Raw genomic sequence first — 22,202 nt, forward strand, 5'->3', positions numbered from 1 at the left:
TTAGAGATCTATTACATCCATTGCTATCGATGTACAGAGGAGCCAAATCCAGGGCTTTCTTGAGTTCAGCAGAGGTCTTCTGGTTATCCTGAGACACAGAAGCAGCCATAAGTGTGGGAATAATTCAAACATTAGAAACTTTATCACATGTTTACATATATGCATTTATCAAATGCTTTCAAGCAGGGGCGTAGCACAAGATCCCAGTCCTGATGGGCCCCCATGTTCCCAAAACAGACTTTCATGATTGATAGATGCACTTTTTTAATGGATAGATGCACTTTTATGATGATAGATGCACTTTTATGATGGATAGATGCACTTTTTTAATGGATGGATGCACTTTTTATGATAATAGATGCACTTTTATGATTGATAGATGCACTTTTATGATGGATAGATGCACTTTTTATGATAATAGATGCACTTTTATGATGATAGATGCACTTTAATGATGATAGAAACATGATGGATAGATGCACTTTTATGATGGATAGATGCACTTTTTTAATGGATGGATGCACTTTTTATGATAATAGATGCACTTTTATGATTGATAGATGCACTTTTATGACGATAGATGCACTTTTATGATGGATAGATGCACTTTTATGATGATAGATGCACTTTTATGATGGATAGATGCACTTTTATGATGACAGATGCACTTTTATGATGATAGATGCGCTTTTATGACGGACAGATGCACTTTTATGATGGATAGATGCACTTTTATGATGGACAGATGCACTTTTATGATGGATAGATGCACTTTTATGATGGATAGATGCACTTTTATGATGGATAGATGCACATTTATGATGGACAGATGCACTTTTATGATGGATAGATGCACTTTTATGATGGATAGATGCACATTTATGATGGACAGATGCACTTTTATGATGGACAGATGCACTTTTATGATGGACAGATGCACATTTATGATGGACAGATGCACTTTTATGATGGACAGATGCACTTTTATGATGGATAGATGCACTTTTATGATGGATAGATGCACATTTATGATGGACAGATGCACTTTTATGATGGATAGATACACTTTTGTGATAATAGAAACATGATGGATAGATGAACTTTTATAATGGATGGATGCACTCAGAATATAAAATATTCCAGACTTTTCAAGTGCCCTGGTAGTCAGTACTGGTTTTACCCCCAGTCCGATGCCCCTTTGCTTTCAAGATACACGCTGCATCAGTTCTTGCTTTCCCTGGGAATTAAACCAATGGTTTTTGCGTTGCTATAAAACATGTAAATCAATGATTCACTGCCAATCACATGAGATCACGACGGCTTCAAAGCATTAAAAAAAACACTGTGGCAAAATTTCACAGGTTAAAACCAGGCATGTCTAGGCAATGCATAGTGACAATTATTCACCCAAGTACAAATAACCAATCTTCTTTGACTCCACAGACAATTTTACGTGACTCACTGTGTGTTTGCTTTGTAGCCGTCATAGAAATGAATCAATGCCCTTGGCTGTGATCTAATTATCTTTGTTTAAACAGCCTGAATGTGTCTATATCATTCCCTTCCTGTAAAGCGAGCATACAGCTGCATGGCTGTCTGTTATCTTGCGTTTACAAAGACATTCCCGTCTCCACCCATGTGGTGGAGAATGTGATTAATCCTCGCCCATCTGAACCCACCATAAGAGTTTAAACGGATGGTAAAGCACTTTTCTAACTTTAGTTAGTGTGTAATGTCGCTGTTTGAGCATAAACAACATCTGCAAAGTTACAACGCTCCAAGTTTAAAGGAAATGGAGATATTTGCTTTTAAAGAAATCCCTTTCTAAGGACTACAGCAAACGGCCGGTAGAGAACTACAGACATTCCTCCAGGGTTGATGACATCACTAACCCCAATATTTGCATAAACCCCGCCTCCTAGAATATTAAATAAAGAGGACGAGGCCATTTTTTATTGCTGTGGTATAGTTAGTTGCCGACGCTCTTATTTTCATCCGGATTGCAGGTCCACTTTGTTCAGGGAGTTAGGGATCAATGGTTAAAATGTGTTTTTAACTCGGTCCCTCATAATTAGGACCAAATCTCGCTCTCTATGCTGCACATTTTATGGAGGAAAGCTTCCACAATCGTCGCGAGTTAAATTCAGGATTCGCACAACGGCTTGTCCTGAAAGATGGAGCCGTTCCAACTTTAAAAACGGGCCACAACCTGTAAGCATGATCAATGTGTTTGATCAACGTCAATGGGTTTTCCTGTAATAGTTTGTATTGTTAATTAACTTATATACAGGTGCTTCTCAAAAAATTAGCATATTGTGATAAAGTTCATTATTTTCCATAATGTAATGATAAAAATTCAACTTTCATATATTTTAGATTCATTGCACACCAGCTGAAATATTTCAGGTCTTTTATTGTTTTAATACTGATGATTTTGGCATACAGCTCATGAAAACCCCAAATTCCTGTCTCAAAAAATTAGCATATTTCATCCAACCAATAAAAGTGTTTTTAATACAAAAAAAAGTCAACCTTCAAATAATGATGTTCAGTTCTGCACTCAACACTTGATGGGGAATCCTTTAGCAGAAATGACTGCTTCAGTGCGGCGTGGCGTGGAGGCGATCAGCCTGTGGCGCTGCTGAGGTGTTCTGGAGGCCCAGGATGCTTCGATAGCGGCCTTAAGCTCATCCAGAGTGTCGGGTCTCGCGTCTCTCAACTTTCTCTTCACAATATCCCACAGATTCTCTATGGGGTTCAGGTCAGGAGAGTTGAGCACAGTAATACCATGGTCAGTAAACCATTGACCAGTGGTTTTGGCACTGTGAGCAGGTGCCAGGTCGTGCTGAAAAACCAAATCTTCATCTCCATAAAGCTTTTCAGCAGATGGAAGCATGAAGTGCTCCAAAATCTCCTGATAGCGAGCTGCATTGACCCTGCCCTTGATAAAACACAGTGGACCAACACCAGCAGCTGACATGGCACCCCAGACCATCACTGACTGTGGGGACTTGACACTGGACTTCAGGCATTTTGGCATTTCCTTCTCCCCAGTCTTCCTCCAGACTCTGGCACCTTGATTTCCCAATGACATGCAAAATTTGCTTTCATCCGAAAAAAGTACTTTGGACCACTGAGCAACAGTCCAGTGCTGCTTCTCTGCAGCCCAGAAGTGTCTTGCCCTGGGGAATGCGGCACCTGTAGCCCATTTCCTGCTCACGCCTGTGCACGGCGGCTCTGGATGTTTCTCCTCCAGACTCAGTCCACTGCTTCTGCAGGTCCCCCAAAGACTGGAATCGGTCCTTCTCCACAATCTTCCTCAGGGTCCGCTCACCTCTTCTCGTTTTTTGCCACACTTTTTCCTTCCCACAGACTTCCCACTGAGGTGCCTTGATACAGCACTCTGGGAACAGCCTATTCGTTCAGAAATGTCTTTCTGTGTCTTCCCCTCTCGCTTGAGGGTGTCAATGATGGCCTTCTGGACAGCAGTCGGGTCGGCAGTCTTACCCATGATTGCGGTTTTGAGTAATGAACCAGGCTGGGAGTTTTTAAAAGCCTCAGGAATCTTTTGCAGGTGTTTAGAGTTCATTAGTTGATTCAGATGATTGGGTTAATAGCTCGTTTAGAGAACCGCTTCATGATATGCTAATTGTTTGAGACAGGAATTTGGGGTTTTCATGAGCTGTGTGCCAAAATCATCAGTATTAAAACAATAAAAGACCTGAAATATTTCAGTTGAAGTGCAATGAATCTAAAATATTTGAAAGTAAAAAATTTATCATTACATTATGGAAAATAATGAACTTTATCACAATATGCTAATTTTTTGAGAAGGACCTGTAGTGATGGCTGATTTCAAAACAAAATTTCGAACCGTTATGAGTCAGTGAATCGATTCATGATTTGGATCGCGTATCAAACTGCTGAAATCACGAGACTTTTGGCGATCCGAATCATGAATCGATTCACTGACTCATAACGGTTCGAATCATGAATCGATTCACTGACTCATAACGGTTCGAATCATGAATCGATTCACTGACTCATAACGGTTCGAATCATGAATCGATTCACTGACTCATAACGGTTCGAAGCTTTGTTCTGAAATCGGCCATCACTATATAAGTCGTTATTTAGTGTTTTTTGCGCACTAACTCTATTCTGGTCTCTTCATCAATGATTGTAGAGCCGCTGTAGTGAGATGGGCTTTGTAACGACGTCTTTAGTGCCTTTATGGGTCTTGAGAGAGGAAATGACATTGGTGTCAATGAAGGCCTTTCTGAGCCATCGGATTTCAACACTAATATCTTCATCTGTGTGTGAAGATGAGCGGAGGTCTGACGGCTGGCCAACCACAGGAGGAATTAATCACACAATTTACACTACAGGCTGAACTAACCCTTTAAGAGTTTGTGCTGCATTCACCTGTTCTGAGTTCATGTTGAGGTCCATTGTGACGTCCATGTTCATCATTGTGGGTCTGACAGCGATTGTAGGTTTGCTATATGGAGATGGAGACGTCATCCCATCCTCATCTTCCCCGGTCTGTCCGTGGGCGCTGCGAGGATGGAAGCAATTCTTACAGGATCCTGGTTTCCAAACGTGCTCTGCAAACTCTCCACACGCAGACATTTTAACGTAGACTTCCCGTCGGATCGGACTCTACAGCCAAGCGTCGGTCATAGTCTGCGATCCAGACCAGGATATCAGCAGCCACGAATCCTGGAAAAAACACCGGATAAATGTCAGATGATTGAGGTAAAACAGGTTTCATTACATTACATGACATTAAAGGCTTAGTTCAGCCAAAAATGAAATGTCTGTCATTAACTCCTCTCCCTAATGTCGCTCCACACCCGTAAGACCTCCGTTCATCTTCACACACAGTTTAAGATATTTTATATTTAGTCCGAGAGCGTATGCAAGTGTATGCACACTATACTGTCCATGTCCAGAAAGGGAATAAAAACATCATCACAGTAGTCCATATGAGACATCAGTGGGTTAATTAGAGTCTCTTGAAGCATCCAAAATACATTTGGGTCCAAAAATAACAAAAACTACGACTTTATTCAGCATTGGCTTCTCTTTTTGCCTCTCTTTTATTCCCTTTCTGGACATGGACAGTATAGTGTGCATACACTTGCATACGCTCTCGGACTAAATATAAAATATCTTAAACTGTGTGTGAAGATGAACGGAGGTCTTACGGGTGTGGAGCGACATTAGGGAGAGGAGTTAATGACAGACATTTCAGTTTTGGCTGAACTAACCCTTTAAGTTTGAGTTATTTTCCCCAAAACAAGACAATCATTTTTACTTGTCTAGTAAATGTTTCTTAATGTAAGAATGTTTTGATATTTTGACTAGAAACAAAACAAAAATACTGAGTAAGAAAAGCATTTTTTGCAGTGTTTACTTGAGTACTCTACTTAAAGGGATAGTTCACCTAAAAATGAGCCTGTGATGTTTATCTGCTGACCCCCAGGGCATCCAACATGTTTGTTTCTTCAGTAGAACACAAATGAAGATTAACTCCACCGTTGCTCGTATAATGCATGTCAATGGGTAACAATTCTATGAGAGCAAATAAAAACATGCTTAGAGAACGTGCACAAAACCCTGCTGCTCGTGACGACACACTGATGTCTTAAGACACGAACCGATCGGTTTCTGCCAGAAACACAACAGCATTTGTGTTATTTTTTTACCTCATATCAGACGAATCTCATCTAGCGTTCCCATCCGCTATCACTGCCGTCTGGTGAGGTCAAACTGGCGCGATCATAGATATATATATATATACTCCTCATTAGAGCCTGCGCAGATCTGCCGAAGGAGCAATCTACATATATATTATTATCTATGATCGCGTCAGTTTGACCTCACCAGACGGCAGTAATAGCCGATGGGAGCATTAGATGAGATTCGTCTGATATGAGGTAAAAAAATAACATAAATGCTGTTGTGTTTCTGGCAGAAACCGATCGGTTCGTGTCTTAAGACATCAGTGTGTCGTCACGAGCAGCAGGGTTTTGTGCACGTTCTCTAAGCATGTTTTTTTGCTCTCGTAGAATTGTTACCCATTCACATCATTATACAGCAAGGTGGAGTTAAAAATCTTCATTTGTGTTCATTTCCTGAAGAAACAAACATGTTGCCCTGGGGGTCAGCAGATCAACATCACAGGCTCATTTTTGGGTGAGCTATCCCTTTAAGTACACCTTTTGATTATCTTTACTTGAGTATAGTTTGTTTGGGATACTTTGACTTTAACTTCACTAAATTTCTATCAAAGTCCTCGAAGTCAAAAGTCGTTTCTGTAGCAGCTTTGAAAGTCAGTGGATGATTTTTTTGTGTCAGTGTTTTTTTACGTTTTCTGAAAAGATTAAAGATTAGTTTAGTTGGCATACACTTAATGCATGTCTTATAAAATGTACAAACACGTAAACGTCTGGGAGAAACAGAAGAGTGAAGTGTGAGAATATCAGATGTGTATCAGTGTATTGGATCCGTGCATTCGGCCTTAAAGTGACAGCAGCTTTATAAAGAGCTTTGTAACTTTTCTACAAGTATTTAAATGAGTTTAAGTGACAACTGTGACAAGATGGCCACCAGTTGCGGACGGCGACCTCCATTGGGCAACAGCGCGCATGAAACATCCAGCCTTTATTATGGATATCTATGCGGGTGAGGGGTTTGAATGCTGGTCGGCTTGTTGCCCCTCCATCTTAAAAAAGTACCGAAGCCAAAGAGGAACAAACCCGTAAATTCAAGCTTTGCCTTTCGCCGTTTAACATTTGATGGCACCGTGTTGAATGTGAAGAGGGCGATTGTTCGAAAACTATTATTCATTTTATCTAGATATCCTAACCTACATATTAACTGGCAAATTAAATAACTGCAAATTATAATAGTTTTCTAAAGTAACCTCATCACTTGAAGGAGCACTCATGGACGAGGTCGAACTGGAAGCCATGTTAATCTTGGACTAAATCGGCCACCGTAGGAGTTCAAACGGAATTGAGAGGAACAGACTATTATTCACTGGAGGGCCATAAACCTTTTCACTGCTAGATGGGGGAAAATATCACACAGTGGAGCTTTAAGAAAAAATCTGGTTTGACAACTTTCTCTTGTAACGGAGTAATATTTGACCAATGGTATTGTTACTTTTACTCAAGTAATGAAGTTGTGTAGTTTGTCCACCTCTGTATGTTTGCCACTCCTTTAAACCTTTGCACATTTCAAGCATGCTCAAGAGACAAAGAGACTTTGACCTGAATAATCAGACGAAAATCACTTCACGCCTGCTAGTGAAAAACAAAAGGAGCAAATCCGCTGCTCAGTTCCTCATCCCTCCCTTCATAGAAAGCGTTCCAATGGAAAAACTTCACGAATCACACGAAACTCAACCACAGCCTGAGTAATGAAATTAATCAACACAACTTCTGTTCAAACACGAGGAGAAGCCCATAGCAGACATTTAAAAACAGATTTTAGACAACATTTGACATATGTTTACTATAAAATGGCTTTTTAAACTCTTAGATAGCTAAATGAAAGCAAAAACAAATAATTTCAAATTAATAATATACTAAATACACTACAGTGAAGATTTCATTTAGGGCCATTCCATGTCAAATCAACCCAATTTTCCCAAACTTTCCCAGCTCAAATTTTTGATTTTGTTAATATTTTTCTGAAGAAAGACAAGCATAAATAGTAATGAAAGCCAGAATATGAAATGCGAAAGATGTATATTGACTGAGTAATCACTGTTTTGTAGAGGAGGCGAATTAGAGGCGAATTAGAGGGGTGTAAAAATGACTTTAGAAGAAAGGCAGAATTATTATTTTGGTTTTACTCAGAGATTAGTAGATCTATTAGTGAAATCTGTTGACTTTATCAATCTGCGTTGCATTATATCCCAACGGTGAGCGCTCAAAAATGGGGAAAAAACACTTTTTGCGTTGTTTGCCCCAAGTTTGCGTACCTGTAACTCAAGAAGTATTAAAGTATTATGGTTCTTAAATTTTCATGTATCATCTTTATTTCAAAGGTCATATGACCATAAACATGAATATTAAAAGTTTGTTGAGAACCAGAATCTAAAAGGATTTTGAGATATCTTTAATACTTCTTGAGTTACAGGCACGCAAACTTGGGGCAAAAAACAAAAAAAGTGCTTTTTTCCTACTTTTGAGCGCTCACCGTTGGGATATAATGCAACACAGATTGAAAAAGTCAACAGATTTCTCTAATAGATCTACTAATCTCTGAGTAAAACCAAAATAATAATTCTGCCTTTCTTCTTAAGTCATTTTTACACCCCTCTAATTTGGCTCTAAGTGGAAATTGTCATTTTGACCCTCCTCTACAAAACAGTGATAACTCAGACAATATACATCTGTGACAGTTCATATTCTGGCTCTTCTTCATTTAGGTATTTCTTTGGCCTGAAAAAAAAGATTGGTTGAGTTGGCATGAAATGACCCTATAATCAATCATGTGAACATTTGGATTGTAGCTTGTTTTACAGTCTTCAATAGACTGGAGGTCAGTGGATCGTTGACCCCGTCCATCTCCAAACGACACTTTCCCAGGCCACCAAAATTAGAGGCTCTTGTGTTCCTCCCGAATGATGAGCTGGAATGCGTTCCCACATTCGGGAAGCGTTTTCTGACGGATGGGAATGTGAGGAATGTGAAGGGAGACTCGCACCACGGTGAGCTTTCACACCACAGACAACGGCTCGGCGTTTACCGACACGAGCGGCGGTGCGAAAACTCACACAGACGGACTTGTAAACCGTTCCGGTATTTAAAGAGGCCATATTATGCACTTTTGGGCTCTACTAGAGCAGGTACACTGCCAAAAATGCCCTACTTACTTACGTACTTTTGTCTTGTTTCCAGTCCAAATATCTAACAATTCTTAAAGATCAGTAAAACGGCATAAGATATTTTTCCTTGTTTTGTTAAAAATAGAAATAAAAATGAAGTGAGTTTTTGCTTAAAACGGGCAAAATGATCTGCCAATGGGGTGAGAAAAATAATCTGATTTCTGTTTGAAATCTTGTTTTTTGTTTCCGTCCCAAACAGAAATAAGATTATTTTTCTCACCCCATTGGCAGATCATTTTGCCCGTTTTAAGCAAAAACTCACTTCATTTTGATATTTCTCCCCAGAAAACAAGAAAAAATATATTTTGTTGTTTTACTGATCTAGTAAATGCATCTTGATTTAAGAATGTATAGATATTTGGACTGGAAACAAGACATAATTACTGAGTAAGAAGGGCATTTTTTGCAGTGTAATGTTGATTATTTCCTCATATTCTCCATTTTTTTGCGGCTCCTCTCTTCCCAGTCTGTCAGTAACTCTGCCTCTATCAAGCCCCTCCTCCTGAAAAGCACACTGTGCTCTGATTGGTCAGCTGGATTGTGTGTTGTATAAGTGTAACGATACACTTATGTCACGATTCGATATACTGCAAAAAATTGTCTTCTTATTTAGTATTTTTGTCTTGTTTCCAGTCCAAATATCGAAATATTCTTAAATCAAGATGCATTTACTACACTGTAAAAAAAAAAAAAAAACATTGTTGGTTTAACTTAAAAAAGTAAGTAACCTGGTTGCCTTAAAATTGGTTTAATAAATAGAAACTCAAAATATTATTGTATCTGAACCACATAAAAAATATGATAAATCATGAAAATAGCACAGTTTGGCAGCATCATAACAAATAAAATGACCCAATATGCTTGCAAATTTTCATAAATTTTAATTAAAGGTTGTCAAATCTCAAAAATTTTCATTGTTTTAACAATTTTTTTTATTTCAATGAACTCAATTTTAAGGCAACCAGGTAACTTATTTTGTAAATAATTTTTTACAGTGTAGATCAGTAAAACGACAAGATATTTTTGCTTGTTTTTTGCTTTTTTTGCTTGTTTTCTGGGGGAAAATATCTAAATGAAGAGAGTTTTTGCTTAAAACAGGAAAAATTATCTTCCAATGGGGTGAGAAAAATAATCTTATTTCTGTTCGGAAACAAGAAATGTTTCCAAAAATCCAAGAAAAGTTTCCAAAAATCCTAAAAGGTTTTCAAAAATCCAAGAAAAGTTTCCAAAAATCCTAAAAGGTTCCCAAAAATCCAAGAAAAGTTTCCAAAAATCCTGAAAAAGTTTATAAAAATCCAAGAAAAGTTTCCAAAAATCCTAAAAGGTTTTCAAAAATCCAAGAAAGTTTCCAAAAATCCAAGAAAAGTTTCCAAAAATCCTAAAAGGTTCCCAAAAATCCAAGAAAAGTTTCCAAAAATCCTGAAAAAGTTTATAAAAATCCAAGAAAAGTTTCCAAAAATCCTAAAAGGTTTTCAAAAATCCAAGAAAAGTTTCCAAAAATCCTGAAAAAGTTTATAAAAATCCAAGAAAAGTTTCCAAAAATCCTAAAAGGTTTTCAAAAATCCAAGAAAGTTTCCAAAAATCCAAGAAAAGTTTCCAAAAATCCTAAAAGGTTTCCAAAAATCCAAGAAATGTTTCCAAAAATCCTAAAAAAGTTTCCAAAAACCAAGAAACGTTTCCAAAAATCCAAGAAAAGTTTACAAAAATCCTAAAAGGTTACCAAAAATCCGGGAATGTTTACAAAAATCCAAGAAAAGTTTCCAAAAATCCTAAAAAAGTTTATAAAAATCCAAGAAAAGTTTCCAAAAATCCAAGAAAGTTTACAAAAATCCTAAAAAAAGTTTCCAAATATCCAAGAAAAGTTTCCAAAAATCCAAAAAATACACCCCATTGGCAGATCACTTTGCCTGTTTTAAGCAAAACTCACTTCATTTGGATATTTTACCCCAGAAAACAAGAAAAAATATCTCATGTCGTTTTACTGATCTAGTAAATGCATCTTGATTTAAGAATTTGTAGATGTTTGGACTGGAAACAAGACACAAATACTAAATAAGAAGAGCATTTTTTGCAGTGTTTGGGAAAGCCCATTTGTTATGCGCATGAATTATTATAATGAGGAATATTGTGACGTGTTTGGTGTGTGGAAGAAAACTCAAGACTAGGAGTTTCAGGGAGTTTTCCAACACCAAAGACAGAGGAAGATGAGAAAAGGTGCTCTTATATAGGTCATGGAAAGACTGACGCGATGCTGGAAATGACTTTTAAAGAATCACCTTTGTGATTTTTTTTCCAAAGGAAAGTGAATCATAACCTGAGGCTGAACTTTCCCACCAAATCAAACGTGTGTGAGATTAGCTGGTCCACGAATGCCGAGTTCTTTGAAACAGGCCACATTATTTCCTGTTCTAACCAGCTGTGCCTTTAAATACTTTCAGCAGACTGAGTCATTGTGCAAAGCCGAGTTTGCAGAGGAAGCACTTGTGGTTTAGAAACTCTCTAAAATATAGTTCTCTCTATTTTAATTCATTTCTGTGTAAAGCACTTTGAATTGCCGTTACGTATATAAATAAACTTGCCTTGCCTCTCTTCTGGCACCTGCTGCTCTTGTTTTACACGGGAAAAAATGCTCTTCTTATTTAGTATTTGTGTCTTGTTTCCAGTCCAAATATCTAAATATTCTTAAATCAAGATGCATTTACTAGATCAGTTGTTTTCTGGGGTAAAATATCCAAATGAAGAGAGTTTTTGCTTAAAACAGGCAAAATGATCTGCCAATGGGGTGAGAAAAATAATCTTAATTCTGTTTGCGACGGAGACAACATTTCAGTCAGAAATCAGATTATTTTTCTCACCCCATTGGCAGATCATTTTGCCTGTTTTAAGCAAAAACTCTCTTCATTTAGATTTGAGTAATTAACATTCAGGAAGAGTTCTCCATCTAAAGCAGACTCCGCTGAAACTCAAATGTGTTCCAGGGATTAAATATGTGCATGTCACACTCGGACACATGAATACGACACGAATGCAATCATACGTTTGCTTGTCCCAAAGACTGAAATGCATGTTTGAGCCAGCACATCTTTAAACATGTCCATCGTTTAGTCTCACGATGCGCACCAGTGATGTGAAGTGAGGTGTAGTACAATCTGTTGGCTTTATCAATTTTAAGTGCATTAATATTTACTTAATATTATGTAATATTTTCAATATTAAGTCAATCCTAAAACCTTTTAGGATTTTTGGTAACCTTTTCTCTGATTTTTGGAAACTTTTCTTGGATTTTCGGAAACTTTACTTAAATTTTTGGAAACCTTTTAGGATTTTCTGAAACTTTTCTTGGATTTTTGGAAACCTTTTAGGATTTTCTGAAACTTTTCTTGGATTTTTGGAAACCTTTTAGGATTTTCTGAAACTTTTCTTGGATTTATGGAAACCTTTTAGGATTTTCGTAAACTTTTCTTGGATTTATGGTAACCTTATAGGATTTATGGAAACCTTTTAGGATTTTCGTAAACTTTTCTTGGATTTTTGGAAACCTTTTAGGATTTTCTGAAAGTTTTCTTGGATTTATGGAAACCTTTTAGGATTTTCGTAAACTTTTCTTGGATTTTCGGAAACTTTACTTAAATTTTTGGAAACTTTTCTTGGATTTTTGGAAACTTTTCTTGGATTTTTGGAAACTTTTCTTGGATTTTTGGAAACTTTTCTTGGATTTATGGTAACCTTATAGGATTTATGGAAACCTTTTAGGATTTTCTGAAACTTTTCTTGGATTTATGGAAACCTTTTAGGATTTTCTGAAACTTTTCTTGGATTTATGGAAACCTTTTAGGATTTTCTGAAACTTTTCTTGGATTTATGGAAACCTTTTAGGATTTTCGTAAACTTTTCTTGGATTTTCGGAAACTTTACTTAAATTTTTGGAAACTTTTCTTGGATTTTTGGAAACTTTTCTTGGATTTTTGGAAACCTTTTAGGATTTTCTGAAACTTTTCTTGGATTTATGGAAACCTTTTAGGATTTTCTGAAACTTTTCTTAGATTTATGGAAACCTTTTAGGATTTTTGGAAATCTTTAAGGATTTTTGGAAACTTTTCTTGGATTTATGGTAACCTCATAGGATTTTTGGAAACCTTTTAGGATTTTCGTAAACTTTTCTTGGATTTTTGGAAACCTTTTAGGATTTTCGTAAACTTTTCTTGGGTTTTTGGAAACTTTTCTTGGATTTATGGAAACCTTTTAGGATTTTCGTAAACTTTTCTTGGATTTTTGGAAACCTTTTAGGATTTTCTGAAAGTTTTCTTGGATTTATGGAAACCTTTTAGGATTTTCGTAAACTTTTCTTGGATTTTCGGAAACTTTACTTAAATTTTTGGAAACTTTTCTTGGATTTTTGGAAACTTTTCTTGGATTTTTGGAAACTTTTCTTGGATTTTTGGAAACTTTTCTTGGATTTATGGTAACCTTATAGGATTTATGGAAACCTTTTAGGATTTTCTGAAACTTTTCTTGGATTTATGGAAACCTTTTAGGATTTTCTGAAACTTTTCTTGGATTTATGGAAACCTTTTAGGATTTTCTGAAACTTTTCTTGGATTTATGGAAACCTTTTAGGATTTTCGTAAACTTTTCTTGGATTTTCGGAAACTTTACTTAAATTTTTGGAAACTTTTCTTGGATTTTTGGAAACTTTTCTTGGATTTTTGGAAACCTTTTAGGATTTTCTGAAACTTTTCTTGGATTTATGGAAACCTTTTAGGATTTTCTGAAACTTTTCTTAGATTTATGGAAACCTTTTAGGATTTTTGGAAATCTTTAAGGATTTTTGGAAACTTTTCTTGGATTTATGGTAACCTCATAGGATTTTTGGAAACCTTTTAGGATTTTCGTAAACTTTTCTTGGATTTTTGGAAACCTTTTAGGATTTTCGTAAACTTTTCTTGGGTTTTTGGAAACTTTTCTTGGATTTATGGAAACCTTTTAGGATTTTTTGAAACTTTTCTTGGATTTTTGGAAACCTTTTAGGATTTTCTGAAACTTTTCTTGGATTTATGGAAACCTTTTAGGATTTTTGGAAACCTTTAAGGATTTTTGGAAACTTTTCTTGGATTTTTGGAAACCTTTTAGGATTTTCGTAAACTTTTCTTGGATTTTTGGAAACCTTTTAGGATTTTCTGAAACTTTTCTTGGATTTATGGAAACCTTTTAGGATTTTCTGAAACTTTTCTTGGATTTATGGAAACCTTTTAGGATTTTTGGAAACCTTTAAGGGTTTTTGGAAACTTTTCTTGGATTTTTGGAAACCTTTTAGGATTTTTGGAAACTTTTCTTGGATTTATGGAAACCTTTTAGGATTTTCTGAAACTTTTCTTGGATTTATGGAAACCTTTTAGGATTTTCTGAAACTTTTCTTGGATTTATGGAAACCTTTTAGGATTTTTGGAAACCTTTAAGGGTTTTTGGAAACTTTTCTTGGATTTTTGGAAACCTTTTAGGATTTTCTGAAACTTTTCTTGGATTTTTGGAAACCTTTTAGGATTTTCTGAAACTTTTCTTGGATTTTTGGAAACCTTTTAGGATTTTTGGAAACCTTTAAGGGTTTTTGGAAACTTTTCTTGGATTTTTGGAAACCTTTTAGGATTTTCTGAAACTTTTCTTGGATTTTTGGAAACCTTTTAGGATTTTCTGAAACTTTTCTTGGATATTTGGAAACCTTTTAGGATTTTCTGAAACTTTTCTTGGATTTATGGTAACCTTTTAGGATTTTTGAAAACCTCTAAGGATTTTTGGAAACTTTTCTTGGATTTTTGGAAACCTTTTAGGATTTTCTGAAACTTTTCTTGGATCTTTGGAAACCTTTTAGGATTTTCTGAAACTTTTCTTGGATTTATGGAAACCTTTTAGGATTTTCGTAAACTTTTCTTGGATTTTCGGAAACCTTTTAGGATTTTCTGAAACTTTTCTTGGATTTTTGGAAACCTTTTAGGATTTTCTGAAACTTTTCTTGGATTTTTGGAAACCTTTTAGGATTTTTGGAAACCTTTTAGGATTTTTGGAAACCTTTTAGGATTTTCTGAAACTTTTCTTGGATTTTTGGAAACCTTTTAGGATTTTCTGAAACTTTTCTTGGATTTTTGGAAACCTTTTAGGATTTTCTGAAACTTTTCTTGGATTTTTGGAAACCTTTTAGGATTTTTGGAAACCTTTTAGGATTTTTGGAAACCTTTTAGGATTTTCTGAAACTTTTCTTGGATTTTTGGAAACCTTTTAGGGTTTTTGGAAACTTTTCTTGGATCTTTGGAAACCTTTTAGGATTTTCTGAAACTTTTCTTGGATTTTTGGAAACCTTTTAGGATTTTCTGAAACTTTTCTTGGATTTTTGGAAACCTTTTAGGATTTTTGGAAACCTTTAAGGATTTTTGGAAACTTTTCTTGGATTTTTGGAAACCTTTTAGGATTTTCTGAAACTTTTCTTGGATTTTTGGAAACCTTTTAGGATTTTCTGAAACTTTTCTTGGATCTTTGGAAACCTTTTAGGATTTTCTGAAACTTTTCTTGGATTTATGGAAACCTTTTAGGATTTTCGGAAACTTTTCTTGGATTTTCGGAAACTTTTCTTGGATTTTTGGAAACCTTTTAGGATTTTCTGAAACTTTTCTTGGATTTTTGGAAACCTTTTAGGATTTTCTGAAACTTTTCTTGGATTTTTGGAAACCTTTTAGGATTTTTGGAAACCTTTTAGGATTTTTGGAAACCTTTTAGGATTTTCTGAAACTTTTCTTGGATTTTTGGAAACCTTTTAGGATTTTCTGAAACTTTTCTTGGATTTTTGGAAACCTTTTAGGATTTTCTGAAACGTTTCTTGGATTTATGGAAACCTTTTAGGATTTTTGGAAACCTTTAAGGATTTTTGGAAACTTTTCTTGGATTTTTGGAAATTTTCTTGGATTTTCGGAAACTTTTCTTAAATTTTTTGGAAACTTTTCTTAAATTTTTGGAAACTTTTTTTGCATTTTTGGAAACCTTTTAGGATTTTCGGAAACTTTCCTTGGATTTTTGGAAACCTTTTAGGATTTTTGGAAACTTTTCTTGGATTTATGGAAACCTTTTAGGATTTTCTGAAACTTTTCTCAAATTTTTGGAAACTTTTCTTGGATTTTTGGAAACTTTTTTTGCATTTATGGAAACCTTTTAGGATTTTCTGAAACTTTTCTTGGATTTATGGAAACCTTTTAGGATTTTTGGAAACTTTTCTTGGATTTTTGGAAACCTTTAAGTATTTTTGGAAACTTTTCTTGGATTTATGGAAACCTTTAAGGATTTTTGGAAACTTTTCTTGGATTTATGGAAACCTTTATGGATTTTCTGAAACTTTTTTTGCATTTATGGAAACCTTTTAGGATTTTCTGAAACTTTTCTTGGATTTTTGGAAACCTTTTAGGATTTTTGGAAACTTTTCTTGGATTTTTGGAAACCTTTAAGTATTTTTGGAAACTTTTCTTGGATTTATGGAAACCTTTAAGGATTTTTGGAAACTTTTTGAAAATTTACTGGAAACTTTCAGCCCCTTTGCAACCTTAGTCACATCTGTTTTGGTCATGGTAGCTGTTTTGGTAGTGACTATTTCATGATTTACAAAACATTATTATTTTATTTTTTTAACTTAATTTTAAAAATTAATAAATCATACAGATTTTGTTAACAACAACAATGGAAAAAATGCAAAAATTATTTTAACATAATTTTCATAAATTGATTAGGATTATATATATAATATATTAATATTAATATATTAGTATATTAAACTTATATTTCGAATATTGTGGGTTTCAAAGGATCTTAATAAACATCTAAGATTTAAATGATTTTTAAATGTGCGTTTTGGTCGTGTGCACTAATTCTGCAGTATAGCCTCAGAACCATAAAGCATATTTATATGATCCATAAGCAGCTGTGAATCATCATCCAGCTGACGGTTAGGCCTGATAACAGACGCCTCAGGCCTCAGTGATTCTCAGTGTTTGCTCAGGGCAGGTTGAGAGCTGAGGGGAATGTGGCTGGAGTCGCGCCGTTAGACTCTCTGGCAACAAGTTTGACAAGTCAGAACCTAAGACACAACAGCAGAAGCTCTTTGTTCCTGCGGCAGCTGAAAACACTCCTGAACAATGAACATTTCGACCTTCAAGGGGGAACAGAGACGCTCCACTAATGTGTCAAAGCGTTCACACACAATTCAGATTTAATGCAATTAAGAGGGACGTAAAAGTTGCTTTAAAGGGTTAGTTCACCCAAAAATATGAAATGCTGCTCCACATCCGTAAGACCTCCGTTCATCTTCACACACAGTTTAAGATATTTTATATTTAGTCTGAGAGCGTATGCAAGTGTATGCACACTATACTGTCCATGTCCAGAAAGGGAATAAAAACATCATCACAGTAGTCCATATGAGACATCAGTGGGTTAATTAGAGTCTCTTGAAGCATCCAAAATACATTTGGGTCCAAAAATAACAAAAACTACGACTTTATTCAGCATTGGCTTCTCTTCCGCGTTTGTGTTCAATCCTCAGATAAAGATTCAAACGGTTATGAATCAATTGATTAATCTCTTCCTATTGCACCTGACCAATAAAGAATAGCACTTAACTATCCATTAATTTTTGTTTGTTTATCCCAACAACAAAAAAACTTGTGTACTGTGCTAATTAATTGAGATTTCTTACAGCTCTTACAGGTTGTTGGCCTTGTTTGTTTCGTTGATTCTATTGCTTTCCCCTTTTTGTAAGTCGCTTTGGATAAAAGCGTCTGCTAAATGATTAAATGTAAATGAATCAGTGAAGTGATCAATGATTCGGATCGCCAATGTCTCGTGATTTCAGCAGTTTGACACGCGATCCGAATCATGAATCGATTCGCTGATTCATAACCGTTTGAATCTTTATTTGAGGACTGAACACAAACGCGGAAGAGAAGCCAATGCTGAATAAAGTCGTAGTTTTTGTTATTTTTGGACCCAAATGTATTTTGGATGCTTCAAGAGACTCTAATTAACCCACTGATGTCTCATATGGACTACTGTGATGATGTTTTTATTCCCTTTCTGGACATGGACAGTATAGTGTGCATACACTTGCATACGCTCTCGGACTAAATATAAAATATCTTAAACTGTGTGTGAAGATGAACGGAGTGAACTAACCCTTTTACTCTGATTGGGCTGTTCAGACTGAAATCGCATTGCAAAACTAATTTAACGCACATATCTGAATTAAAAACATCAGATGTGATTCACATTAAACAATGACCTTGCTTTTTACTTAGACATTTTGTCTTGTTTCTAGTCTAAACTTCTAAAAATTCTTAAAACAAGAAGACGAGCAAAAGTAATTGTCTTGTTTTGGGGAAAATAACTCAAAATGAAGAGAGTTTTTGCTTAAAATAAGATAAATAATCTGCCAATGGGGTGAGAAAAATAATCTTAATTCAAACAGAAAACAAGATTATTTTTCTCACCCCATTGGCAGATTATTTATCTTATTTTAAGCAAAAACTCTCTTCATTTTGAGTTATTTTTCCCAAAACAAGACAAAAATACCAAATAAAAGCATTTTTTTGTAGTCCACACTTATTACTAATCAAACCAGACAAACATAATTCATAAACCAACATCAGATACACAACCCATCAGTGAGTCAACTTAACATAATGTTTTTTTTCCACCAGAACCAGAATGACTTTACCATGGTTTAGAGTTTCTAAGTGTTGTGAAAATGTGGTATAATCAGACATGACCGAGAATATGAATCTTTTAACAATCATAATAGCAATTATTTCTGTGCAGGAACTATAATAAGCATTGATTATCAGATTACACAATATGGAAGCGATGGAGATTTTTTCCGCAGAAGTGCGATGCTTATCTCGGAATTTCGGCGCATTTAAAAAATAATGTTTTCATTCCGTGTCGGAATCACGTTCACATCTGTTTACACGCGACGCCAATTTGAATGTCAATAAGCGCTAAAGAGCGCGTTGTGTCGCGTCGCGCACACACATGTGAGCATCACACACCAGCTCTAAGGGCGAGTCCATATGGCGTCCGCGCGAATCAATGAACCTGATCAACATTAACCGGACGCGCGCGACTCAATCCTCTCGAAAGCTGGTTCTAAAGAAAACGGGTCCAGATCAAAGACCCGTCCCGATGGTTCATGCATGTAGAAAGACACAGACTGAGCTTTACTCACCCGCAGTGGCGCACACACACACATACACACACACAGCAGCCGCGGTGGCAAAGGCTCATAGATCCACAAACACGCGATATTCCGCTCGACCGACAGACAGACGCGCTGCGACTGAGATCAGAGCGAGACTGAAGCAGAGACTCCTGCAGAGGGGGCGGAGCCACACACACACATAACACGTGCATCACACGCACACACACACACACACACACAGGATGTTTGTTGCTGATGTTCTGAAGGGTTGATTGTAAACGCATTAGTGCTCCATCAATCACTGACATCAATACAGTGATCGATCAGATTCAGATGCGGATCTCATCACTACATTCACATTCACTGTCAACTACACACACACACACACACACACACACACACACACACACACACACACACTCACACTCACAACCACACATCCCATGATCCCAGAGTTTGGGAATTTAGAAGAAATTCCCTTCATTCCCTGTTCACAGCGCTGGAAGCAGGAAAACTTGTCGTGGCATGAATACATACACACACACACACACACACACACAAACACACACACACACACACACACACACACACACACACACACACACACACACACACACACACACACACACAAACACACACACACACCAACACACTCACACTCAGACACACTCACTCACTCAGACACACACACTCAGACACACACTCAGACACACACACACACACACACACACACACACACAAACACACACACACACACACACACACACACACACACACACACACACACACACTCAGACACACACACTCAGACACACACACTCAGACACACACTCACTCAGATACACACTCACTCAGACACACACACTCACTCAGACACACACTCACTCAGACACACACTCACTCAGATACACTCACTCAGACACACACTCACTCAGACACACACTCACTCAGATACACTCACTCAGACACACACTCACACAGACACACACTCACTCAGATACACTCACTCAGACACACACTCACTCAGATACACTCACACAGACACACACTCACTCAGATACACTCACTCAGACACACACTCACTCAGATACACTCACTCAGACACACACTCACACAGACACACACTCACTCAGATACACTCACTCAGACACACACTCACTCAGACACACACTCACTCAGATACACTCACTCAGACACACACTCACTCAGACACACACTCACTCAGATACACTCACTCAGCCACACACTCACTCAGATACACACTCACTCAGACACACTCACTCAGACACACACTCACTCAGATACACACTCACTCAGACACACACTCACTCAGACACACACTCACTCAGATACACTCACTCAGACACACACTCACTCAGATACACACTCACTCAGACACACTCACTCAGACACACACTCACTCAGATACACACTCACTCAGACACACACACTCAGACACACACACTCAGACACACTCACTCAGACACACACACTCAGACACACACACTCAGACACACACTCACTCAGACACACACTCACTCAGACACACACTCACTCAGACACACACTCACTCAGACACACTCACTCAGACACACACTCACTCAGACACACACTCACTCAGACACACTCACTCAGACACACACTCACTCAGACACACTCACTCAGACACACACTCACTCAGACACACACTCACTCAGACACACTCACTCAGACACACACTCACTCAGACACACACTCACCCAGACACACACTCACTCAGACACACTCACTCAGACACACACTCACTCAGACACACTCACTCAGACACACACACTCAGACACACTCACTCAGATACACACACTCAGACACACACACTCAGACACACTCACTCAGACACACTCACTCAGACACACTCACTCAGACACACTCACTCAGACACACACACTCACTCACACACTCACTCAGACACACACACTCACTCAGACACACTCACTCAGACACACACACTCACTCAGACACACACACTCAGACACACACACTCAGACACACACACTCAGACACACTCACTCACACACTCACTCAGACACACACACTCAGACACACACAATCAGACACACTCATTCAAACACACACACTCACTCAGACACACACTCACTCAGACACACTCACTCAGACACACACTCAGACACACTCACTCAGACACACACTCACTCAGACACACACACACACACACACACACACACACACACACACACACACACACACACACACACACACACACACACACACACACACACACACACACACACACACAGGGTGAAGCAGAAGTCAGTGTCTAAACACACGGAACACACAAAGGGAACTAATGAGATCATTAATGAAACAACAGGTGAACATCACGACTGATGGACACACACACACACACACACACACACACACACACACACACACGCACACACACACACACACACACACACACACACACACACACACACACACACACACACACACACACACACACAGCGAATCAAACACTGAACCCAAATACAGCTCAACATCTGGAGCAGACTCAGAGGGACGATCATAATCAACGATGGAGTTCTTCAGCTCCTTCAGCTGCTCAGATCTCTGCGGCCTTTGCTCTGACCTCTGACCTCTGACCTCTGCGTTAATAATTCAGAGAGCTCAGCGAATCACAGGTGTGCCACACGGATCCCACACAAACCAGAACGTTCCCATTACACCGTCCCAAGTCCCAAGTCGCACACTATCATACTAAATAGTTCTCGAAGATAGTGTTAGTACGTCCCAAAATCGTAGTGAGCTGAAAAGATTATTCCAGAGATAGTCAGAAGTAGGGCTGTGTATTACCAAGAATCAGGCGATACGATACATATCATGGTACAGGGGTTACGATACGATATATTGCGATAAAGTAAGAAAGATTAATTTAAAAGAATAAAGAACTATTTTGTGCAATCTAAGCAAAAGGAAATAGTAAAGTGACTGCAGGATTCTTTACGTGTGCATGTTTTTACGAAGCCCCTTACATGACACGCAAGAAACAAAAGGTAAATAGTGCGCACGATTTA

The 22,202-nt window shown here is 37.3% G+C and overlaps 1 protein-coding gene across 1 annotated transcript in view; it reads right to left on the reverse strand.

Annotated features, from left to right (window-relative positions):
• LOC137046098 (inactive tyrosine-protein kinase PRAG1) overlaps positions 1-19,721 on the reverse strand; it is a 33,326-nt gene extending 13,605 nt beyond the window's left edge. The window contains exons 1-3 of the mRNA XM_067423154.1: positions 19,158-19,721; positions 4,426-4,722; positions 1-88 (exon numbers count right to left, since the gene is read on the reverse strand). The exon at positions 1-88 is cut by the window's left edge and continues 1,228 nt beyond it. Coding sequence (XP_067279255.1) covers positions 1-88; positions 4,426-4,632 — 295 coding nt within the window. The 5' untranslated portion in view covers positions 4,633-4,722; positions 19,158-19,721. The remainder of the gene's footprint in view (positions 89-4,425; positions 4,723-19,157) is intronic.
• Between the last annotated feature and the right edge of the window lie 2,481 nt (positions 19,722-22,202).

The sequence above is a fragment of the Pseudorasbora parva genome, chromosome 18 (assembly GCF_024679245.1).
Source record: "Pseudorasbora parva isolate DD20220531a chromosome 18, ASM2467924v1, whole genome shotgun sequence".
Lineage (NCBI taxonomy): Eukaryota > Metazoa > Chordata > Actinopteri > Cypriniformes > Gobionidae > Pseudorasbora > Pseudorasbora parva.